Source organism: Prionailurus viverrinus, chromosome A1 (assembly GCF_022837055.1).
Source record: "Prionailurus viverrinus isolate Anna chromosome A1, UM_Priviv_1.0, whole genome shotgun sequence".
NCBI lineage: Eukaryota > Metazoa > Chordata > Mammalia > Carnivora > Felidae > Prionailurus > Prionailurus viverrinus.
This window is the reverse complement of record NC_062561.1, coordinates 177458573-177484581: the sequence shown is the minus strand read 5'-3', so window position 1 is coordinate 177484581 and position 26009 is coordinate 177458573. Positions and strand designations below refer to the sequence as shown.

The following is a 26009-nucleotide window of genomic DNA, read 5'->3' as shown; positions in this document are numbered from 1 at the left end:
CAGGAACTGCTAGCTGTCCTAGAAGTTTTCAGTCTTAGTGGAACAGACAAAACAATTTTGACAGGAATGCCGCCTTGGAAGATAACGGAATCACCAAACAGTCTGAGTTGCTGGCTGCCTTCTCTTGCCAGGCTACTTTCCCTTTGCTGCTGCTTCTCTTCTAAGAAGCTTCTGGTCACATTCCTCCCTAGAAGGTGGAGGAGGGGAGAGCCAACACTGTTGAGCACCATTATGCATCAGGTTCTGCATTTGATTTTCAAAATCAACCTGAGGGAAGTTATGCCAGAAATCAAGGAACAGTCAGCTTAGTTTGTGCCTTGCCCCAATACGTTAGCAAGAAAGTGGCCCTGAAACACATAGGTATCTTGTTGTTAACCCCTGCACCGCGGCCTCCCCTGTTATAAACTCTGTTGTTGTTATTGGAAGCTTTTCATGTCAGTCTCCTTCAGGTTCTGGGTTCCTCCAGGGCGAGGACTGTGTCTTCATGCACACATGAGACGTTCAACTTGTCATTTTATTTCTCTCTCTTCTCTTCCCCTACTCACCACTAAGCACAGGCTTGATTGATTATGCTGTCTAGTGACGTGCTTTGCACTCTCCCTAATTCAAGGACATATTAGTGTTTATGCCACTTGGTTTATTTTTTTTACTTATGTTTTTAAATATAATTTATTGTCAAATTGGCTTACGTACAACACCCAGTGCTCATCCCAACAAGTGCCCTCCTCAATGCCCATCACCCACTTTCCCCTCTCCCCCACCCCCATCCACCCTCAGTTTGTTCTCTGTATTTAAGAGTCTCCTATGGTTTGCCTCCCTCCCTCTGTGTTGTAACTATTTTTTTCCCCTTCCCTTCCCCCATGGTCTTCTGTTAAGTTTCTCATGATCCACATAGGAGTGAAAACATATGATATCTATCTTTCTCTGACTGACTTATTTCACTTATTTCACTTAATACCCTCCAGTTCCATCCACAAATTGCTGCAAATGTATGCGCCTCGATTTAATTGAGGACATAATAACACATGATATGAATAGTACAAAGCAATAAGTACATTAAGTGCTCATTTGGGTGGTAGAGGAAAGGGTATTAATGAGGGCAGTAGTAGATATGGTAGAAACAGACTTCATAAAAGATGTGGGATCTTGAGCCACGGAGGATAAATAGGATTTGGACCATAAGGGGTTATTAAGCTCCTATCCCATGGTAGGCCTGGTTCTCCATATGGGGAGTGAGGAATCAGGGTAAAGAAGTAACAGATAGAGTGGAGAAGAGCCTTGGCACAGAATTGGGGGCTTTCTGGGAGAAGAAACCAAAGCTCAGAGCTGTCACATAAAGAATACTGCATCCTACGGAGAGGTTTAGGCCAGGGGAAGAACTGAACTCTTCTTCCCCCAAAGAATGTTTTTTAGGAGAAGTAAATGAGGGACGGGTGCCGATTGCCAACCATCAATTAGTATTTTTTAGATTCACCCTCAGCAATGCTCCAGTGTCCTCAGGAATAAAATCAGTTTTTAAAAGTGCGAGAAGGACACAGCTTTTCCTGAAGATCTTCCAGCTTTCAGTTAATCAGTCGCACTTCTGAAGCTGTGAAATCTTCAGGTATCATACAGGTCCACAGGGGCCTGGAAAGAAAATACTTAGACTCAAAAGGATAACACTCATTTAAATATGTACATAATCAGCAGGCAGGGCTCAGTCTGTGCTCGAATGAAGAATTGCAAACTTTAGGTCGTAAGTCAAGCTAGGACCCGTGGCAACCATTTAAATTATTTTAATTATTTTCAGGAGAAAATCGGAACCCAGAGAGGTCCAGCCCCTCACCTTGAATCCTATAGTAAGTGGGCTCAAATTGAAGTCTTGGGTCCAAGAACAATGTTTCAAATACATTAAGGTTTAAAGTGGGTGAAATGTCAGCATATCCAAAAAAAAATATCGCTGGTAGGAAACACAGAGCATGGGCATTTGTGCTTGCTTCTAAGAGGGGAAAACGAATGGCCAGGGAACAGGGGTAGGGGAAAGATTTACTATTCACTGAATACCTTTTTGTACCTTTTGAATTTTGTGCTGTGTATATGTTACCTAATCAAAAAATAAATAATTTATTTTTAAGAGTTCAGCGGAGTCCTAAGTATTGCATTGTGTCCCCCATTGTGTCATGTTTGTGTAAAAAAAATATATATATATATATATATATATATATTTTTTTTTTTTTTTGACGAAGGTTATGTAAATGATTCTGCAGAAGCAAGGTTAAGCACTTTAGAAGTGGTGATGGCAGTTGGTTTCTACTTTGTGGCTAGAACAAGAGGCTCCTGAGCCTTAAGCCAATGCTATTCCAGAGTCCCAACTTCCTGCCAATTTTGATTGTGGCACAATCTGGCAGGATAAAACCCAGAGAAACACAAATCAATTAGCAGTCAGTGATTTCATTCACTTCAGAGCAAGATATGGTCATTAACGAACCGTGATGTCTCTGTTAGTCAAAACTGTCCTTTCCAAGACAAGGGAAGATGCAAAGTCGGGAATCCAATGTACCTCACTAGTGAACCCCTTCAATGGCAGAGCCCTGTGCTAGAAGAATCAGGCTGCTCCTTGATCCCAGCGAACTGTTGCCCAGCAGAAGTGTGAAAATGATGTGTCAAAAGGGCAGTGGAACAATGGAAGAGCTAACCATCAGCTGGAGTTTTTCCAAACATAGTATTACGTGAAAGGATAGTCTGTGATGTGTTCCATGGAGATTTAATACATGAATCAAAATGTGAACAAGTGAGAGGAAACTGGCCCAAATTTCCCAAGCCAGTTTTTCTATTGATGCTTCAATTTTAAACTCCAGTTGATATGGGAAATTAGAATGTGGTATGTTAGACTTAAAAAAAAATAATTACAATCCTGCTACTTCCTGTGCAGTAGGGAAAAGACTTATTTCTTCACTGGGCATTGAGACCCTAAACTATTTTGAAGGATACAGAGGTGAGATTTACTTTCCCCTTAGGTATCTACATATACCCACCTACTAATATTGTTTACAAAGGTATTATTTTAGTGGCTGTTAAACTGCTAAAGTCTAGAGTTACCCTTACTTGCTATTTAGTTTACAGTACATCTTCTAAATGATGTCTTTGAAACAATCTGATAATACTACCATTCATTAACTGCTCACTATATGCAAAGCACTGTGGTAAGTACCTGGTGAATTTTTCCACTCACTTCTCACAACCCCCATGAGGTACTTACAGAGGAAGCTCACAGAAGTTAAATAATTTGTGCTGGTTCACATATGGTAGAGGCAGGGATTCAAATCCAGCATGTTATTCAACAAGTATTTAATGACTGTCTATGTCATGAAAGGTAGAGGATAAACAACCGGGCTAGTCCCTGCCCTCTTGAAGTTTATGATCTTTAGAAGTCTTTGAATTACAAAGTCCATGGTTTTGACATTGACATTATACTACTTTCCTAGGTCTGTGCAAAGAGGAGCCACATTTTCTAAGGCAATTATTCCTAAGAGAAATATGGCAGCCTGAGGGAATCTGGCCAAGCATTTCTGTTCTCCTATCCTCCTTTCTCCATGGCTACTAAAGTCATATTTCTGTTCCGTGCTCAGAAGATAACTTCTGTGCCCTTAAGAAGTATAAAGAGGAGTCTGGAAGCACAGGCTATGGTAACAGATCTGGGTTCCGGACCCAGCTGGTTCATTTACTAGCTGCCTGACCTTGAGCAAGTAATCCCACTGAGCCCTAATTTCCCCCTCTGCAAAAATGTGTGTATTACCATTGCGCGTCCCTATAGGGTGAACTAAATGAGATGATGAGCCCACCACACAGTACACGTTCAGGAGCAGAGGGTGGCTATTGTTATCAACAGGATTAGGGAGCACAAGAAAACCTCAGGCACATGTGTTACGAAGGTTTGTTTGTGTAGGCGCTTCTAGTTAGCACCCTGTTTGTACAGTCGTGTACAGGTATTCTCTCTCAAATGTGCACGCAATATAGTTGATCCCAGTGTCTGGGGCTTACGTACGCAATAAATATTAATTGAATGAACGAAAGACTAAAGGCAAGGTCAGTCTCAGCAAATTAAGAGGTTCAGATGTGGAGGACATACCTAAAACAGTCGATACAATTCCTCTCCTAAGCTTATGCCACTATGGTCCCGGAGCCCCCTTCAAGTTTCACTGAACTTCGAATGTAAATGCAAATTGGCATAAACATAAATATAAACGGGTATACGTATATTCAGGCCTCACCGTGTAGCTGTGAGATCAGATAAAACGCTGGACGGGAAAGTCATTGTAACTGAACCTCCTCTACAAACGTGAGTGTGGCTGGGTATCAAAGTCGGCCCACGCCCACGCAGCAGTGGCAGGCGCCAAGCCCCCGCTCCGCCCCCTCTTCCTGGTTTTTCCCGGCAATCCGCCCCTCCGGCGTCATGTGACAGGGGTGCCCTGCCGGGCCGAGTTCCTGATTGGCCCGGCTGCAGAGCGTCTCGCGATTGGCCCGAGGCCGGCGGGCCCCCGCCTCCCTCCTCCTCCTCGCCGCGGCCCACGTGAGGGGGGCGAGTCACGCGATTTCCGGGAACCCGTCAGGAAGGACATAAACAAAACAAACCGAGGCAGCATGGAGAGGGGCCGCGGCCCCTGCAGCGGAACCGGACCGAGCCCCTGAGCCGCCCCCACACGCACAGGTGAGCTCCGTTGCCCTCCGCCCAGATCCCGCAGGGGTCTGGGCTGGAGGACTAGCCAGGCGAGGGGCGGAGGAGGGCCGCTGGCCTACGAGGCAGCAGCGCCGGGGCTCTGAGCCGGGCCGGCGCGGGGCGGGGGCCGGGACCAGGGCCGAGTCTGGGGGCGCGCGGGCTTCAGGCTGCCGCCTGCCGGTCACGGGGTCCCCGGTTCCCCTCCCCCACCCCCGGCCCGGGACGGTTATATAAAAGCGCGGGGCGGCGGTGGAGGGGACCCACGGGTGGGCGGCAGGGTAGACCGGGGGTGGGCAGCTCCAGGCGTCTGTCCTGCCAGGCCGCCCGGCCCTTCACTATTGCCTCCAAGCCCGGGGCCGTGGCTGCCGGCAACCGGCCTGTCAGAGAAGCGAGCGGGTGGGAGGGGCCGGAGAAGGGAGGGGAGGCGAGGCTGGCGGGGGAGGAGAGAGAGGGGCGTGTGAGGAAGGGCCGGGTCCACTAAGGTTGGAACCGTGCAGGCAAGAGACTAGGAAGCGCGCGCTGGGGGTGGGGGGGCTCCAGGCAGGGGTGTCTCTGGGGTAGCCGCTCCCCCTTCCCGTCTCCGCCCCAGAGACGGGCGAGAGGGGCCTCCCTCCCGGGATTTGTTTATATGTCTTCTCAAAGCAGCTTGAAGCGGCTCGTAGGCGGAGCCCTCAGCGCGGAGTGGCAGGCCGTTCGGCCCAATGGGGCAGGCGGACGGAGACTGCCGCGCCAATGGGCTTGGGGGAGGCGGTGCCGCGGAACCCCCCTAGTTGGTTAGGCTGTGCCGGGGGGTGGGTCGGGTGGGGCGGCCATGTTAGATGGGAGGGGACCGGTGGTGGTGGGTCACTGAGAGGGGAGGAGACAGGGCAAAGGGCGAGGGAGCCGGGCCGGGGGCGTTTCGGGTGTCCGAAGGCGAGTCCGATCGGACCAGGAAGTAGCTCAGGGGAGCCAGACCCCGACCCACCGCTCTCCCCTCCCGAGCAGAGGAGGCAGGGAAGTACCGAGGGCAGTCTAGCCGCCCATGGGGGTGGTTCCTGGGACTAGATGGAGCTCAATCTCTGGATTCTCCCTCTTTCTCTGCCCTACCCTTCCTGACAAACACGGCCGCCAAACCCTGTAATTGCTCTCTTCTAATCCAAGAAAGCAAACCTTTTTGCTGTTTTCTGAGCGGGCTTGAGCCTTACGACTACCTTAAGAAGGTACTTGGATAACTAGCGGTCTGAATTTCGGCACAAGGCCTCAGATAGAGGCAGGCAGTGAGGAGGAAGTTCTGCTTCTCTGGATTTTGCACAGAAGCCGGGACTAGAAAAAACCGAGAAAGTTAAGAGCTGGGTGGGGTTTCCATGTTTTCATCAGGGTACCTTCTGAAGATCGCCCCCGCACTTGCTTGTCCAGTCTTAGGAGTAATTTGCCTCTCCTGCTAACATAAATCTGTAGCTCACGTGAATCAATTTCATGAGAAAACAGCCTTCAGAAAATTATTTACATTTGAAGGCTCTTTAGGAGTTTGTCTTCTGAATATCCTGCAGGTGAGGAATAGGATCAAGATCTGACTTAACTTCCTTTTTAAAAAGCAGAAGAGAAGACTTTTGTGTAAATCTGGTCATCTGTGGTAAACTGGTTGTCACTTGATTGTACTGTTAAATATTTCCCCCCGTTTTCTTTTTATCCAAAATAGCTAGGAAAGCACCAAAGATGAAGGGGGGAGATGGTATGAGTAGTTAGAAAATCAGTTATTTTACTTTGTTTCCTGGTTATTTTGGCATCCCGTCGCCTTATTAAATGCTTGATTTAGCTTTATGTTCACGTCACCTTACAACCTGTAACTGCACTGGTATTGTCGAGGGTACCAGGCTGCGTGTTGATGCATCTTTGGTTAAACACTTAGGGTATCAAGCAGAGGCTATTCAAGAGTTGTCTGTATTTACGAATAGGCGTTATCTCCTATTGTAACTGGAGAATAATAATAATCGGTAAATAAATGATTTGTCAATTTCTGTATTAATTGGACATGATAGACTCAGTACTGTTAAGAATGATATGTAAAAATGTAATCCCTGGTTTTTTAACAGACGTCAGTTCTTAAATACAACTTCTATAGCAAAAAAAGTATTAGCTTTTTTTTTTTTTCTTATTTGAAGAATGGCATAAAGAGGGGTGCCTGGCTAGATCAGTGGGTAGATCATGCCGCTTTTGATCTCGGGGTCAGGTTCAAGCGCTACATTGGGCCTAGTGCTTACTTAGATAAAATAAATGAAGAATGGCAAATAGATCCAGCAGGACTTACTTGACTGTAATTCTTCCCTATGACTTACATACCAACTTTGGGATTTTTAGGCTAGTAAGCACAGAAGAGGCTGAATACATCCAGAAGAAGAGATTTTGGATGTTCCACTTACCATCCCATTCTCTGTCGTGACAGGTGAAAGCAAACTTAGAAAGATTATGGCCTACTTTGTTTACTGGTTCACTGTGTGTGGGCTCTTGGATGCCAGCTTAAGGAGTAAAAGAATAACTTGCATGGTTCCCTGGTGGTGGTTAACTATACAAGTGACAGTGAAAGTCAGTAAGTTTGTATGTTTATTCTATTAATGTAACACAGTTTTTAAAAGATTAAGAGTTGAATCCACCATTTGCTTTGAAAGTTTAGTTTTTAGTCAAGATTGACAATTATATGACTTGGAATGAATCAGCAGAGGTTTGCTTCCCTGTGGGTTTTGACTTGGATGTTTTGGGGAAGAATTCTCTTTCATTGTATTCAGTAGTTCATCATCCAGGCTAGGTAAACTCTTAGGCGACATAATTTGTCAGGTCATTAGTCTGATGATTTTAAGATAGGGGTTGACAGACTTTTTCTGTTCAGGGTCAATTAGTAAATACGTAGGCTTTGTGGGCCATGTAGTCTCTGGCCCAACTACTCAGCTCTGCAAATTGCATGAACAGCCATAGACAATTTGTTTGGGGCTGTATTGTAATAAGATTTATTTACATGAGCCGGTTGTGGTTGAAGGTTGTAGTTTGTCAACCTGTATTCTAAGATATCAGTCACTGGGTTTTAATTACTTAGATGTCTAGATATTGCAGCCTATATGAACATGCATCAAAAGTAGTAATTGGAACACTTGTAGAATGTACGTATCTCTTGAAGAACTTTCAGAATAAGAGCACATGGGAGCATTGTATTCTATATTTTTATATCATTTGTGGATAGATGTTTTCCTGAAAAGACATTTTAAAGCAAATGTTGGAATATTAAGTCCTATTTATTTTAGAGATGCATTCTGATTGAAAAGATTTTGCTTTTTAAGGTATGATACCTAAGAACCTTAATACAGTCGAGAGTATGGTCCTATTGATACCTAAAAGTGCATTTAGGTTATCATGCCTAATAAAACTGTGTATAGCTGTTTGAAGAGATGTCAGTGAATCGTCCACACACTTAGCTCTTATATACATCATGCAGTTAATTTGGAAGCCACACTGATAGTGCCATTGCCTGAGATGTTTGTGAAATTACCTAAATAGGGTTGGGTACTTTTTCACACAAGACCCCAAAACGTACAGATTGCTACCCCTTCCTTGGAAAACGTCAAGTGGTGCTAAGTGCCCACTGAAGCCGAGATGCCAACACCTAAAAATACTACACAGGCATATACTTAATTTTCTCATGGGTGGCTTTTTGCTTAGTTTCTGTGTAGTATTTCTCCAGTTTTGTTGACTTGAACTGGATTTCAAGTGCGAGCATGACAGTTGAGAAAGGAGAATATATTGATCTCTTAAAACTGATAAGCATCATGTGGCCTATAATCTTTTTTCTAGTTAACCTGCTGTTTGCCTGGGTGACTGTGGGTAATCCAGTTTATTAATTTGTGATGGGAGAGATTAATATTTTCTGTCTCACAGTGGGATTGGGAAAGTGTCAGTTACTGTATTCCCAAGCTTTTCTACTTTGAATATGCTAATACTTCCAGCTGCTTGGAACCACCTCTCAAATCTCTCTTCCGGTTTTTTTTCTCATAGTTTAATTGCCTCTCAATTTATCTTTATTAGTACTTGTTCTACTCTACAGTATTTATCTACTCATTTATCTCATCTACCTGGTGAGCAACTTGAGATCAGAGTCTGCCTCTTTATTTCTATATCCCCAGTGCCTCACCCTGTGCCCAACATCTTTTAGTGCTTGTGAACTGTTTAATTAAATGAGTAAATCGGTGCCTGGGTGGCTCAGTCGGTTAAGCATCCGACTTCAGCTCAGGTCATGATCTCACAGTTCGTGGGTTTGAGCCCCACATCAGGCTCTGTGCTGACAGCTAGCTCAGAGCCTGCAGCCTGCTTCGGATTCTGTTTCCCTCTCTCTCTGCCCCTCCCCGGCTCATACTCTCTCTCTTTCTCTCTCTCTCTCTTTCTCTCTCTCTCTCCCTCTCTCTCTCAAAAATAAATAAACATTAAAAAAATTTAAATAAATGAGTGAATTGCTAAAGATTGCTTATCTGGAAGGCAGTAAGTCAGTTTGCTATTGGTAGAGATGTTGGGCTTAGTTGGAAGGGAGGAATTAATCACCATCTATTTCACTTAAAAATTGACCTTTTAAGAAAGTTTATGTAAAAGCTATTTTGATGATGTCTTAAAATCTCTTGAATTCTTAAAAAATTTTTTCAGATACATTCTATTAGTTAAATTTGTTGAATATTCCTTCTAGACGCATGCATACAGATATGCACGCGCACGCACATAAAACCCCTGTGCCTTGTCCTTTGGATTTGTCATTAGCTCTTGGCACACTTGGTCTCTGAGTGTTTGGCAAATGTGAGTGGAACCTCTTATTTCTTAGAGGTTTGTGATAATTGTTTATCTGTATAGCAGTGTTCCTTGTCTTGGGGAAGCACTGTAAAATCGTTCTTGCTACTAAGTCTGGTTCATCCCAGTGGGGACAGTTAGACTCAGAGTTTGTTGCAGGGGACTGCAGTGCTACTTGGTGACTGCAGTACCATCCCGTTCCTCTGCCAGCCAAGCCTTACATGCTTTTTCACCAGTTCATGACCTTTCTTCCAAAACGGAACTTTACTCCCTAAACGACTTTCTAAACCGCTCATCTCCCCACTGATTCCCAGCAATTCTGATCATCCTCCTATTCTGTCCATTTTTTCCCCTCTGCTATTCTGTCCTCTTAACACCAAACCCACTTTTACATATTTTGTTACAAAGTCATGTTTTACTTATTTATCCTTGGGTGTTGTTGACTTTGACAGTTTCCCTGTGAAAGCATTATGAGCGTGTTGATTTTGTTCCCTCCAGTTTTCTTCAGATTCTTTTTGTACACTTATTTTCTTTAGTATATGATGTTCTGCCTTTGAGGGCTTAAGGTGCTTTTTTTTTTTAAATTTCAGAGAGGAAATTCCTTCTTTGACTACTACACACTATTCCTGATGCAGTTTGCCTTCTCTTTATGTTTTTGCCATTCACTGGAAATTTAAAGCATTACAAAAATAAAACTTTAAGGGGCATCTGGATGGCTCAGTCTAAGTGTTCAACTCTTGATCTTGGCTTAGGTCATGATCTCATGGTTCATGTGATCAAGCCCTGTGTCAGGCTCTGTGCTGACAGCGTGGAGCCTGCTTGGAATTCTCTGTCTCTGCCCCTCCCCTGCTTGAATGCTCTCTCTCTCTCTCTCTCTCTCTCAAAATAAATAAACTTAAAAAAATATATTAAAAAAAAAAGTTGACCATGGGCCAGTTAAAAGAAAATAAAACTTTGCAAAAGGGTCCTTTATGGTATGGGGAGGAAGTAGGGGTAGGCCATGTGGGCTCTTGTTCAAAAGATTCACTGTAGAATCCCTTTAAACAGCAAGGCTTCTAGCTTCCTACTTGTGATGTATAAGATGTATAAAATTTCCTACTTGTAAAAAGACTTCACAGTTTTTTTAAATGCTTTTTAGTAAGGGTTTTCATCCTTCCTATTGAATGCTCTACTGGAGTTGCTCGTAGACTAATAGAGGAGACAGACATTGCAGTTCAACAGGATAGCATTTAGAACAACATGTTCTGAAGATATGGAAGAGGGACTACTAACTCTGCCTGTGAAAGTTGGAGAAACTTCACGGAAAAGGTCTATTTGAACTGGGTTTGGTTTTTTTTAATACTTATTTTTGAGAGAGAGAGTGCGCGCGCGAGCAGGGGAGGGGCAGAGAGAGAGGGAAACAGAATCCCAAGCAGGCTCCAGGCTCTGAGCTGTCAGCTCACACAGGGCTCGTACCCACAGACCACCGTGAGATCATGACCTGAGCCGAAATCAGACACTTAACCCACTGAGCCACCCAGGTGCCCCCGAACTGAGTTTTGAAGACCAGCAAAGGAAACATTCTAGTCCAGTCAAGGAGGTATAAAAGGGGTATGCGGGGCACCTGGCTCAGCTGGTAGAGAATGTGACTCTTGATCTTGGGTTCAAGAGTTCAAGCCCCACGTTGGGTGGAGAGCCTACTTAAAAAAATGAAAGATGATGTATGCAATTTGTGGGATAGGCTTGGGTATGACAAGGCTTCGCCTAAGGCAGGGTCATGGAGAGGGGATAGATGGAAGGGGAGGAGACTACTTGGTGAGATTTAGGAGGAAAGTGCTTTTTTGTTTTCCCCTTGTTCTCTACTTCTCCTGGGCCTGCTCTACACTGCCAGGTCTCTGGTCTCTTTTCTCTGTAGCTCTGACTTTGACTAGATGCTCTCTTTCCCCATAGTTGTTAGTTTTTCTTTTAGTCCTTCATCAAGATCTAACATATCTCCTTTCTCTCTTACAGTTTGTCAGTACCAACATACCTTTTATTCTGACCAAATGTGTCTCTTGCCTTTATTTTACCTCCTTGCTTGCATCCCTTTCTTTATTCCTCCCTTTGAGTTGCTTTTCACCTTTTTTTGACTCTTGCTTTTCCTTTTCATTTTGCTTTATTTAAAAACAAAAACACTTTCACGCATTTTCTTTCTGCTTATTTTGCATTTGAGCAGTAATATATGTCTGAGTTGACTTCCTTTTGGGAAGTCTTGTGAAATCAACTTGTCTTTGATACCTATCCAAGTACTGATTATCCATCTCTATGAATTTCCTTTTATGAAGCATTTTCTTTGTATTCAGAGATGCCATTTCTCATAGGTTACAATGCAGAATATAATCACTTACAGGTTTTGTTTTCTATCTCTTATGCACCTTAAAATTACTCTATGATGAGATCCAATTCATATATCACCTTTTCCTGACATTTTCCCGAAATTACCCAAGTAGAGATGATAGTACTCTTCTCTGTAGTTCTATAGTATTTTCTAAACACCTCTTTTTAAGTCAGCTTTATTGAGGTATAATTTGCATAAAATGAAGTTCACCTAATTTTTAGTTTTGACAAATGTATGCAGTCATCTAATTACCTCTGCAGTCATGATAACAGAACATTCCCAAAAAGTTCCCTCATGACCCTGCTTCACCTCTGGCCCCCAATCACTGAGTTACTTCCTATTACTATAGTTTTCTCTTCCTGGAATTTCATTTCATTTATTTATTTGTTAATGTTTATTTTGAGAGAGGGTGTGTGCGCGCAGAAGGGGGAGGGGCAGAGAGAGAGAGACACACAGAATCTGAAGCAGGCTCCAGGCTCCAAGCTGTCAGCCCAGAGCCTGACATGGGGCTCGAACCCACAGTCCACTAGAGTGTGAACTGAGCTGAAGTGGGACCTTTAACTGACTGAGCTACCCAGAGGCCCCTCCTGGAATTTCATTTAAATGCAGTCATAGAATGTGTTGTCTTTTGAGTCTGTCTGCTTTTCCTTAACATAATGCTTTTGAGATTTCATGTCATCTCAAGTATCAGTTGAGTACTTGTGTTGTATGGATGTACCACAATCTGTCCATCCATTTTGGGTTTGCTTCCAGATTTTAGGCCATTGTGAATAAAACTGCTATAAACATTCATGCGCAGATCTTTTAAATACTTCTTTTATCATTAACTGTCTTTGATTTGGAGGTCCAGTTGCAGAATGCTTACGAGTAAAAGTCCTGGAGTTAACTGTATTCACAAACAGGCTTTTTGCTTGTGCTGTGGTTTTTGGCAGTGTGTTAGCTTAGATACCTCATCTGTAAAATGCAATTGGTAGAGATTGGAGCAAGCTGGAGAGCACAGGCCAGTTTAAAGGGATAACTCATTTCAGTTTGAGTGATTCAGTTCAAGTGATCTTGCTGGAAATATGTACCCAATGACAACACCCCCCCCCCCCCACCAAGAGAGTGGCATTTGTTAACAGGATTCAGAAATTGTATATGAAATTTCCAATTTATTATTTTTTTTAATTTTTTTTTTCAACGTTTATTTATTTTGGGGACAGAGAGAGACAGAGCATGAACGGGGGAGGGGCAGAGAGAGAGGGAGACACAGAATGGGAAACAGGCTCCAGGCTCCGAGCCATCAGCCCAGAGCCCGACGCGGGGCTCGAACTCCCGGACCGCGAGATCGTGACCTGGCTGAAGTCGGACGCTTAACCGACTGCGCCACCCAGGCGCCCCTGAAATTTCCAATTTAAATGCTGGTAGTTAAAATTAAAATTTTTTAATTAATTGTTTTCATTTTAATTTTTTCATTTTAATGTTTTCATTGTGTGAGCCGAACAAAACCTGTATGTAGGCATTGATTTGTGGCTCCAGTTCGAGACCTTTGTTTTAAATCTTCAGTTAACTTTGTATTTTGTTTTAAATTGTGTATATTCCTGGTAGAGTGAACTTGGTAGGATCTTGCTCCCTAGTAGCTTAGCATAATAACTTGTGGTTGTCCAACCTCCCCAGTGAAAAACGAATGAATTACTATAAATGAATTTCATTCTTTTCTCTGGTAGGAGGATTATCAGAATTCTGAGTGTCTGATGGGAGGGTGGGATCAGATTCTTTTTACTTTTGGTACTTCTTTGATAGTGGCTCATTCTATTCAAAGTTCTGTTTTCCTGGCAACTGAGATAGTCCATCTCCTTTGGTTTATTCTGAACCCTATTGAGACAAGTATAATATAAACTGTGTGTATTTATTAGGAACTGTGTAAGGTATTATGGATATAAAGATAAGTTTTAAATGTTAAGTCCATTCTCTTGAGTTACCCATAATCTATGGTGAAGCTAATATAACTATAAAAAAGATAAACTGTATGTAATTGGACAATTAGAGCTATAATCTCTCTGAAGAAAGCCTTTCCCTCTTGTAATTTTCTTGCCAGTTTTTTTTTTTTTTAAGATTTTTTTAAGTGATCTCTACACCCACTGTGGAGCTTGAATTTACAATCCTGAGATCAAGAGTCGCATGCTCCACTGATTGAGCCACCCAGTCACCCCTACTTGCCAGTTCTTTATTGTTGTGTTGTGTTTTTCTTTTCTTTTCTTTCTTTATTTTAACTGTTTATTTTTGATAGAGCACGTGTGCACACGGGGGTGGGAGGAGGAGGGGCAGAAAGAGAGGGGGACAAAAGATCCGAAGCAGGCTGTGCTGACAGCAGGGAGCCCAATTTGGGGCTCGAATTTGCTAATGGTGAGATATGACCTGAGCCGCAGTCGGCAGCTCCACCGACTGAGTCACCCAGCTGCCCTTATTTTATTTTTAAGTAATCTCTACACCCACTGTAGGGCTCAAACTCACAACCCAAAGATCAAGAGTCACACTCTATCGACTGAGCCAGCCAGGTGCCCTGCCAGCTCTTTATTGTGTACAGAGATGACTAGCTGGCAGCTTTATGAATTACTTTGTAAATCCAAAGATTCTTTTGCTGATTAAACCGGCATAATTGACACTGACCCTCATAAGCCAGGACAAGGATGTTAAATGACCTGTGTTGCCTGTGTATACCTTATACATCCTAGTGCCAAGCAGTTGAGTTTTTGTGATAATTAAGTGTGGAATTTAGACAATCTAGGACTCTGAGTTGAGTTTGGGTTTATACCTTAAGTAGCTGCAACGCCCCAGGATTATTTTATAACAAGGAAGAAATCTTAGAATAAAAAATAGCCACAATTTATTGAGTAGCTATTTATCTGTTTTGTGCCAGGGCACATATTAATGTGAATCACAGAATCCCTGCAAAGTGAGATGGGGAATTCTTGTATTTACAAATAAAAGAAGCCAAGTAAGAATCTAGAATGAAATTCCAAATACTCATAAAGCAGAAACTTTTATTTTGAATCCAGAGTTTGCTTCTCACAGAGCAAGCCTTTGGAGTACTAGAGCCAAAGAGCCAGCCTTTCTCAGTGTTGAAAGAAAAGACTGCAAAAAACTATTCACAACCTCTTTGTAGCCTTATGCCCATAACCCCTGTACCTGCTGTTCTGTAGTCTTGTGCCAGTGGTGTAGCTCATTTCACACAATAGAATTTGAAGAGGATTTCAAAATTGTTGTATATATTTTTGCTACTTTTCAAAAGTGTCCAATCTGGGAAAGGAGGGAGGAAACGAAGTTTGAAGAAGAGCCCAGATCGCTGATAATGAGTGCTGAAGTTGTTAGGGTATGTCCAGCGTGTCTCGTGATGGTTATTCTGCTGGAATCTTGCAGGATGGTTCAAGCGTGTTTGCTTACACCACTGTCTGTTTCTATGCTACGACCTTTAATCCTGCGGGTTCCTTTTTACACTTTGTAGTTCTGCTGAAGAGCTCAGAAAACTAAAGGATTTTTTAAAATTTCAGCGTTTAACCTGCAAAAATATCTTGTTTTAATTAAAAATGGGAGTGGGAAGAGACAGAACAGTGTAACATGTATCAGTCCAGTGCCTTAATTCAGTTGGTTTAAATAAAATTTAATCCTACTCCTTCCTCTTCCCTCTCCTCACTAAAGAAGAATTCTCTCTGGTCTTCAGAATTGACTGGAATTCAAATAATACTTTTCCTGGTTGTGTAAAAGAAAATTCCGGAGTACAATTTAAAATATTTTTATTATATGACACTACAGTGATTCAAGACTCAAATTAACAAGCTACTACTAGATAACTTCAGAGCACATAAAAGATGATCAATAAATATACAGTGCCCTTGAATATCATGTGGGTCAGCGGCACTAACCTTCCCCTCCCATGCAGTTGAAAACCATGTGTAACTTTTGACTCTCCCAAAATTTAACTATTAATAGCCTGCTGTTGACAAGAAGCCTTACCGATAACATAAACAATTGATTAACACGTATTTTGTATGTTGTATATATTATATACTGTATTCTTACAATAAAGTAAGCTGGAGAAAAAAATGTTCTTAAAATCATAAAGAAGGGAACATACTTTTACAGTACTGTACTTATTGAAAAACATTTATGCATAAGTAGACCCACACAGTTCAAACCCATGATCCAAGGGTCAATTGTATACTAAATGACTGACTTCTTTGTATGTAAAGAAAGTTGCACCTCTGACTCCTTATCCAGAAAGACCTGTGATCTTAGGGGATTTCCCATTCATTGTCTGTCAGCTCTTGTCTGGATGCCTGTCCTGGGAAAGGCATTGCTTTTGGCACTGTTGTGAAATAGAGATGGTCGTTCTCAAAGATTTTACGATCTGATAGTGGAGACAAGGGATTGAGGAGGAGGAAGAGAAAAGCCATTATGAGCAAAGGCATAAAAGGCCAGAGCCTCACTGTTGGAAATTCCTGGTGGAGTGAAGTGAGATTGTGTGTACCTCAAGGGTTTGATGGAATTGAAAGATCAAGCTAATATTAGTGTTATAAAATGGTAGTGGAAGATGGGATTGGAAAGGTAGTTTCATTGTATCTGAGTATTTTGAACATTATCCAAGACATTTCTGGGAGCTGATGAAAACTTTTGAGCACAATGCTAATACAAAGTGGTGGTTTAGGGAGAAAATACAGTGGGACATAAGAACTGAGAGGGGGGGGGAAGGTCTCTAGGGCAGCAGGAAGGTCTGTAGGGCAACTATTGGAATGGTAAATATAAAACGATGAGGCACAAGTAAGAGTTGAGAAAGTGGGAAAGGCAAAGATGAACAGATGCCTGTGTGCTGGGTACAAGGTAAGTTGTCCGTGTATCTTTGTTAAGAGAACTGGCATGATTTAACAAAGACTTGAGGAGGAAGAAAAGAGGTTGAGATCAGTGTTCCATGCCTGGATGTCTGAGAGTGGTAGTACTGCTGACAGAATGGAAATGTTTGGATAGGAAGGTGACATGCTGTGTCTGAGGTCATGGGATGTGAATGAACATGGAAATAGCTGGTTCTCAGAAGGTAGGGCTCGTGCATTCACATATTTAGGCTGAAGGTGTGGATTTGGAAGTCTTCTGGAGATGCACTGAACGAGATAGTCTCTATAATGATAGGTTTGCACAGAGCCATTTACTAAATGACCTCAGATAAATCCCTTATCCTTGCTGGACTTTTTTTATTAATGTAAAAATGGTTGGACAGAGGTTAGGGCATGGCAGTGATGTTAATATGTACCCTAACTACTTCACCAACTTGTTTTATCAAATGACGGGGTATAGCAACGTGCCTGTTGTCTGTAAACAGTAATACAGGTATAAACTTGTGAATATTTTGTTGCCAGTGGTAACCAAGTGTGGCTGGGGTTAGAAATGCATTCTTTAGTTCTGTCAAAAACTGTCCCATACTCTTATTCTTGTGCTCTGAACAACCTAATTGACAGGTTTCAATGCTTCAGAAGGCCCCTAATATCTTGTAGTTAATAGTTTTTAGACACAGAAAGTAGCTCTTCCTGGGGGTGCCTGGATGGCTCAGTCGGTTAAGCATCCGACTTCGGCTCAGGTCATGATCTCACGGTTCATGAGTTCAAACCCCACGTTGGGCTCTGTGCTGACAGCTCAGAGCCTGGAGCCTGCTGCGAATTCTGTGTCTCCCTCTCTCTCTGCCCCTCCCCTGCTCACACTTTGTCTCTTCTCTGTCGCCAAAATAAACATTTAAAAAAATTAAAAAGAGAAATAAAAAGTAGCTCTTCCTGTTTAACTCACGTCGATCCAGACACCTGCTTTAACGGTCTTTCTTTTTGGATCCCAAAGGGTTTTAAGTAAGCTCCCATATGTTTCTGTAGGTCAAAGATTAAAGTTGGGCAGGAGCCTTTGGAAAGGAATTGAATAAAATTCTGAGAGGTCTTGTGTCTTCCTCCAAAACTGTATTTCAGGGAGAGATCATTTTTGAGATGTAGTATCTTTTCTTAACTCCTCAGGATTCTCAGTAAAATGTAATTATTTTAATTAAAATATCCGTATTTTTAAAACTCTCTGAATGTGAGGATAAAAGGGGACTATCGGATTTACCCAGGAATAAAGAGTTTACAAAATGGGGCACCTGGGCGGCTCAGTTGGCTAAGCATCCAACTTCAACTCAGGTCATGATCTTGCGGTCCATGAGTTGGAGCCCCACATTGGGCTCTGTGCTGACAGCTCAGAGCCTGGAGCTTGCTTCGGATTCTGTCTCTCTCTGTCTCTCTCTGCCCCTCCCCTGCTCGTACTCTGTCTCTCTCAAAAATAAATAAACATTAAAAAAACAAAAATTTAAAAAGTTCACAAAGTGTTACAGTAGGAGGATTACATCTGCTTATATGGGGCCATGATAGGTACTACGTGGCTAGGAAAATGATCTTTTCTCACTCAATATGAGGGAAAAGATACGTCTTCTCTCTCTTTACCCTGCTCTTTTCCTTAAACACCAGCAGCAGCAAGGTTTGGAAAATAAATAATGGGGGTCTTTTGCTAATAATTCCAGACATAAAGTATAACCATTTAGTGTGAAGTGTTACCTGTTTTCTATATTTTGGAGTCCAGAGAACTGCTGTTGAAAGGTAGAGAATAGCAGTTCACTTGCAGTGTGTTCATGGGATTTATATTACATAATAAAGGGAGACTGTGGCCACCACCATTTGCCCCATGTGTTCCTTGCATAGGCAGTGTATGCTTCCTTAATGGTTTGGAGATTAGTGGATCTCTGATTTCTGCTGTGCTGTGAAACAGGTAGTGACTTGATTCAGTAAGCATCTGAAGAACTGTTTTGTTCCATAGAACTATTTTGTTCACTATTCTGCATAGTTTTCAAAAGGAATTGTTGAGTGGGACATATGAAGTATGGCAGGATGGATGGAATGTGGCTCATGGGTCCTGGTCTGCTAAGGAGCTTGGGCAAACTGATGAACTGTCCCATGGGGAATCCCGTGGGACATACACACTGTATAAGCTTAAATTACCAAGTCGGTGGTCCTTCTTTCCTTCCTTCTTCCTTTTCCTCCGCTCTCCTTCCTTTCTTTCATCTTTACTTGGGGATTAAGCTTCAGGAAAAATGGTTTATTTAAATTAGGGGGTCAGGACAGTGAGCCACATCTTAGAATTGTGGATCTAGCACAGTTGAAAGATAAGGGAGAGAACCCAGAAACTCTGCACACATGAAAGAAATGATGAGCACGAACCAACAAAGATTAGGAAATCTTAAAATAAACCATGTATGTGAATTACTTAACAATGTAAATGTGTTGGCATTTCTTACCTCAAAAAATTTTTAAGTATTTTTCATAAAACAAATTTGGCCATTTAAACCATTTTCAAGTGTAGAGTTCATTGGCATTCAGTACATTGACATTCTTGTGTAACTGTTTCCAGAACATTTTCCTCATTCTAGATAGAAACTCTGTACCCATCAAACAATAACTCTCCCAGCCTCTGGTAACCTCTATTCCACTTTCTGTTCCATGAATTTGCCCATCCTGCTACCTCATATAAGTAGAATCATATAATATTTGTCCCTTTGTGTCTGGTTTATTTCACCTAGCATCATGTTTTCAAGGTTCATCCATGATTAGGATTTCATTCCTTTGTATGGCTGAATAATGTTCCGTTGTATGTATTACTACGTGTGTGTGTGTGTGTGTGTGTGTGTGTGTGTGTGTGTGTGTGTGTGTGTTACCGCATTTTGTTTATCCAGTCATCTGTTGATGGCTGGTTAGGGTTGTTCCCACCTTTTGGCTATTGTGAATAATGTTGCTGTGTAAATGGGTGTATGTGTATCTGTTTGAGTCCCTGCTTTCAATTCTTTTGGATATATAGCCAGATGTGGAATTGCTGGATCGTATGAATTCATGTTTTAACTTGGTGAGGAACTGCTAGAGATTCCCAGCTGCACCACTTTGCATTCCTACCAGCAATTACACAAGGGTTCCAATGTTTCCGTATCCTCCTCAATATCCTCCACTTGTTATTTTCTGGTTTTTGGGTAATAACCATCCTAATGGGTGTGTCAGAAAGCTTTTGACCTCTACTCTGATGAGTGTTGGATAACTCAGAAATGCTACCTCCCACGTGTGAGGAATCAGTTCCCTCGGGTTAACTAAGAGGGAGCAGTGACCTAAGTTAGTGCCATAAAAGGGGAGCTCTAGGGATTCTGACCATCACATATAGTATCTGCTTTTTTATAAGATATTTTCATTTGTAAATTCATTTATATTTTTAGCCTTTTTTTTTTTAATTTTTTTTCAACGTTTATTTATTTTTGGGACAGAGAGAGACAGAGCATGAACGGGGGAGGGGCAGAGAGAGAGAGGGAGACACAGAATCGGAAACAGGCTCCAGGCTCTGAGCCATCAGCCCAGAGCCTGACGCGGGGCTCGAACTCATGGAGCGCGAGATCGTGACCTGGCTGAAGTCAGATGCTTAACCGCCTGCGCCACCCAGGCGCCCCTAGCCTTTTAAACATATGTGGACTCTCAGGAATCACGTGAAACCCTCAGGTTCAGAAGGGGCACAATTTAGGGGCTCTTGGATATGTGTAAGCTGCCTGGGCCCCTGCAGTCAGCTCTTCAGTTTGGCTTTTTAAGTTTGGATTAGTGGTTTGAGCAATCCGAGGGATGAGCTTTTGTAAAAGTCCTTTGGCCTTACCTATCATCTTACTTCACATTCACTTTTTGTCTTGCCTAATGTACATAGTAAGCCTCAACGTATTTTCAAGTGGAGTACTGAAAAAACCTAGGGAAGGACTTGGTAAAAAGGGCTATGAAAGATACTGAGCTGTGGTTGTCTTCGATAAAGTGGTAAATGCTCATAAATCAGTCATTTGGTCCATCTCATTTGTAGGGGAGGGAAACTTTTTCTTTCTTCCCTTGTAGGTTCTTTGGCTGGTCTTATGTAATTAAATTGACACAAGACAGATTAACAGGAGAAAAAAATTAATTTCATATGTATAGGAGCTCAAAGAAGTAAGAGATTCAAAGAAGTGACCAAAGCAGGCAGCTTTTATACCTTTAGACAAAGGAACAATAAATCTGTTAAGAGCTGATAAGACAAAGATGGTTGGGCTTGGGATAGCAAATTAATGAAGAGATAACAAGGTTTATTTATACAACCTTCTTGGCCCTGAATTGCCTATCTCTGGCAATAAGTATGCCTCTATCTCCCAGGTGCAGGGAGGGTACCTTCCACATGAAGACTTTATTTCCTGCTTTCAGGGGGACAGAAGAGGGTCAGAGTATCTTTCTTGTACTGGCTCTTTGTTGAGTAACTTTAATTAAAAATAATATACCAGGGTGGCATATTTTGGGGTGGCCTGTCCTGGACCCCATCACATTGCTTCAGAGAGCTAATTTTCTGCTAACGGTATCTTCCTGTGCCTAGAAGATGTTGTTGAATAGTTCTGAACAGACCCAGGTACAGGAAATGTTGGCGAATGCTTCTTTTTAAAAAAAGCTTATTTATTTTGAGAGAGAGGGAGCGAGTGAGCACAAGTGAGGGAGGGGTAGAGAGGGGGAGAGAGAATCCCAAGCAGGCTCCAAGCAGTGAATGTGGAGCCCAGTGCTGGGCATGATCCCATGAACCATGAGATCATGACCTGAGCCCAAACCAAGACTCAGATGCATAACTGACAGAGCCACCCAGGTACTCCTACTGGCAGATATTTCTGATGGAAGACAGTCTTCTCTCCCTTGAAAAGCCCACAAAACTATATTGGGAACTGGTGAGCCAGAACTATGAATAAAAGGAACTCATAACTAGGGGAATTAATTTAGCCTTTTCTTTAGGGTGGTGGTGTTGTTTAAGAAGCTCTAGTCTTGAGGTCTCCTTGAGTGCAGGGTAGAGGATTTTAAGATCAAGTAAGTTTGGGAAATGATATCTGCTCTATTCATCTATTGGTGATTTATAATGCACAGTATCACCTAGCACCTTAAAGTTCGCAAGAAGTCCTACGTAAAGGTAGTATTAACAGTTTTATTTAATGTTGTGTTTTCCAAACCTCATAACCCTTTTGTTGAGTAACTATTCAACATCATTTGGAACAAATACTCCTCAGGTCACACGTTGAGAAATTAATTGCTTTTAAAGTACATAACTTTCATATCGAAGCTTTGAGTAAAATAGTGGGTATTCTTGAGAAGTATGAAGGCCTCCTGAAAAGCCCATTGTTACACTTTTCCTCTTGTTACTTGCTCATCTAAACATTAATGTACCCTCTGTATATGGCTCCCCAGTATAGAAGATGATTTGGGAGCAGTGTATCATTACAGAAGATTCTGTGCAATGGTAATTGGTGTAGAAATCTTTATTCTTTTTTTTCCCTTCCACTTTTCAGTGGGGAATTTTGTTGTTTGTAGTTATTTCACAATAAATGTTTGGAATGGTATGAAGCATTTGGAAAACCTTGGGAATGAAGATAATTGATTGTGACCTTGGATCATTAGTTTTAGAGACTGAGAGAGTTTATTACTGAAAAGAGGTTCTGCTGCTTGGGGTACAATTGGCTCTTCGCCCATCCTGTTTGCTGCTACCCGAGAGACTGGGAGAAGCACCTAAGGACCTTTACTCCAGGAGTGCGTGCTCAACTCTTTACATGGTGGATACCCTCTCTTTGGGAATTGGTGTCCTTAAAACATTCAGCCTTGCTGCCAATAACTGTCACAAATGTTGCGCTTCTGAGATGGACTACTGTGCAACGAAAGCATTGGCAAAATATACCTGTTGATAATAATCACCTTTCAGATTTATTTTATTAGTACATCCTAACTTAATATCTCATTCAAGTCTCATAGCATTCCTGTTACATAGTTAAAGGAGAATAATTGTAATTCCTCGGTCTGGGTGCTCAGTCATAAATTTAAATAACTTGTTCAAAGTCATAAGACTGTTTAGTTTTAATTATGGGATCAAAACTGGAATCCAGGTCTCCTGTCAAGTGCTCCAAACAAGTGGTCTTTTTGCTAATTGCATTGACAGCCTAGTTTTGATGTCCAGTGTTTAAATAAAATTTTAAATAAAAAAAGGTTTCTCCTGCTATGCAAAACTAGAACGCTCTTCTGAAACCTTTCGTAAGCTGAAATGTCATAAGGCGGAGAAGCAATTATCATTAATTATGAGGAAAAATTTTGATCATTCCCAGACCCGAAAAATAACCTCTCCTAGGGTTTCCTGATAACCTTAGGATACTCTTGCTAACACATGCGCAAAATAAATGTAGATAAAGCACAGATGCTCACAGACACTGTTCAAGCTGTGGCAGCTTGATGCTGAGATGCTGAATGTGGTTCCCAGGGAAGGAGCTGGTGAGGCTGCTCTCGCTGCTCTGCTTGTGGTGTGCCACTGCCTCTATAAGGGCCCAACAAATGCTTAACACTATTTTCACCTTTTTTCATAAAAACAAAAGTTTGCTCTGGATTTCTTTCAGTTAACAAAAACTGGTACTGATGTAGGTCTTTTGTAAAAGTGAGGTGGCATAACATGAACTTCAAAAAGTGGGATATACCTGTATTGGTATCTGTACATGGTTTTGTGGCTCGGAGAATTCAGTGGTCAGGAAACTAGTATTTTTAGTAGTAGTGTTTTCTTTCTAGAAATGAGAAACATGAGGCTTAGAAAGATTGACCTACTCAGTGTTGTATAGTTTGCAAGTGAGAGCTGCAACTAGAACTTGGCCCTTTTTTGGTCCAGTGTTTCCCTGATAAACCAAGTTGTTGGTAGCTGGTGTCCTTGATAGACGTCGGTAAGTATTTGTTGAATAGAACTTAGTTTTTCTTGAGTTCTTCAGCCCTGTTGCTTAGTAAGGGTAGACTTCAGGTTTTAGAGTATCAAACTTGTCTCCCAGGTCCATACTAACCCAGTTTGTGGAATGCATCATTTGAATCATATTCCTTTTTGGAATCTAAAGTAATAGGTCTAGAAAAGGCAACTTGACCCTGTTTCTCACAGGAATCAAGGGAAGAATTTGGACTGAGATTATGTATCAGTAGTAGGACCAAGGCAGAAGGAAGGCTGCATTAGGAGAAGCTTGACTAGAACTGGCCTTTGGCAGGAGCAGGGAATAATCTGGTTAGACTGTAGCATTGGATTGAGATGCATAATTATTGAGATGTTAATTCTGTTTCTAGGCCCAGTCTGGGCGCTCGATGGTGTTTTCTAGGCTAGAACAGTAGCGTAAGAATGAGAGCCCACCAGAGGGGAGAGCCCAGCAAAGATCCAGGAAATACAAATGGTTGTCAATTTATTAATCTAAAAAGTGGACCAATTGTTGAATCCCTTGTTGACAGTCTCTTATTTGTTCAGCAGAGGCCTTTGAAATTGATATAATGTACTATTCTAATCCTCTAGTCCAGATGTGTTAACTATGGAGCAGCTCAGCTTAAATTGGCTCTTTACATCAATCCAAGAAACGATACTGCAACTAGGCAGAAATGAGAGCAAAGAGTTGAGTGTAGAGCTGTGGTTCTCAAATTTTAGGGAGAATCAGAATTGCCTAGAGGGTTAAAGACATAACTGGAAGAAACACTCCCAGAGTTCTGCTTTAGCTGCTCTGGGTTGAAGCCCAAAATTTTGCACTCGTTAACACATCTCTAAGTTGATGCTGATGCTGCTGGTCTTAGGATCATGCTTTGAGAACCACTGACAGGAAAAGTTGATGAAGTGGGTATAATTAAGGCCTTCACAGAGAAGGAAAAAGGGAATTAATCCACCATAGTCAAGACACTGTGCAAGGTGATTTGCAATCATTACTTAATTTAACCCTTGAAACCCCTCTGCAGAGTAATCCTTAATCCCTGTTTCCCCCCAGGATAAACATGTTGTTAAATAAGTTATAAAAAACTTACTGGAATAATTCTCATTTCAAGGACAGCTTTCACTTATAACTCAAAGAATAATGTTGCATATGCTGTTATGAATGTGATTTTATTTAATGCAGAGGATGATGTGTTAAATTCCGTTGTTGACTTTATTTATTCGTTACTCTTGTAGATTTATAAGAGATATAAAATGTAGATCGGTTTTACAGTAATAATTACACAACAGATGGAATTAAATGTTGAGACATTATCGTTTCTCATACAGAACATAAAGTGAATGGGAACTTTATTTAACGTTAGGTATCTTTCAAATCACAGGAAAAGGTAGGCCTCAGTTAATTTCGTCAAGGTGGTTTTTTTTTTAATGTTGCCAGTTGGTTATTGACTTACCCTGTTTTAGGAACAAATAGAGGGATGGTGAGTTTCAGGAAAGTTACTACCAAGAAATGACCAAATTCTTGAAATTGCAACCCTAAGACTTACTCCTTTTTTTTTTCAACGTTTATTTATTTTTTTGGGACAGAGAGAGACAGAGCATGAACGGGGGAGGGGCAGAGAGAGAGAGGGAGACACAGAATCGGAAACAGGCTCCAGGCTCTGAGCCATCAGCCCAGAGCCTGACGCGGGGCTCGAACTCATGGAGCGCGAGATCGTGACCTGGCTGAAGTCGGACGCTTAACCGACTGCGCCACCCAGGCGCCCCAAGACTTACTCCTTTAAAATGTTCTTTGTTAATGTCATTTTTGAAAGGTCAACTTGTTTTTAATGGCACTCAGTAAAGTTACTTTGTGTTGTTGTTTGACAGATTCACACAGAATTACTTAAAAAAAAAAACAAAACAAAACAGTGATCCAAGCATTGAAATTGAAGGCATTCTGGGAAAACCTGGCATTTATTGTGAAAATCGTCTTTGATCTTGAAATTAAAAGTAAAGCTGGAAAGGAATTTACAAACGAGGAAAAAGAAAAGTTTGCCATCGGACTCACAGGATCTGGGCTTGGAAATGCCTCAGGTAAATTACAACAGAGTAGGTACAAAGTTTTATATTTTCCCACTGCAGAAAAGTCCATACCATTGATTCTGTAAGTTCTCTGAATCTTAACACAACTTGACAAACACTCTCTTTAAGACATTTTACTTACCACCTCAGCTAGTTTTGAATACATGTCCTTCCTTCCATTGCTTCTATTTCCTCCTTTGCTACCACTTTGAAATGTAATGAGCTTGACATGGGAAACATGGTGAATGAAAAGCTGGTTAGAAGGGGGACAGGTCTGCT

At 41.9% G+C, this 26009-nt stretch overlaps 1 protein-coding gene across 4 annotated transcripts in view; it reads left to right on the top strand.

Moving 5' to 3' along the window:
• The first annotated feature begins 4576 nt into the window (after positions 1 to 4576).
• CREBRF (CREB3 regulatory factor) overlaps positions 4577 to 26009 on the top strand; it is a 57908-nt gene continuing 36475 nt past the window's right edge. The window contains exons 1-2 of one of the 4 annotated variants that reach the window (XM_047827911.1): positions 4577 to 4687; positions 25536 to 25742. In XM_047827911.1, the coding sequence (XP_047683867.1) occupies positions 25734 to 25742 (9 nt within the window). In that variant the 5' untranslated portion in view covers positions 4577 to 4687; positions 25536 to 25733. Of the gene's footprint in view, positions 4688 to 5577; positions 5896 to 6045; positions 6226 to 7241; positions 7263 to 25535; positions 25743 to 26009 lie in introns of those variants that run through there. The other 3 variants (XM_047828002.1, XM_047827826.1, XM_047828071.1) reach the window with 3 other exon arrangements.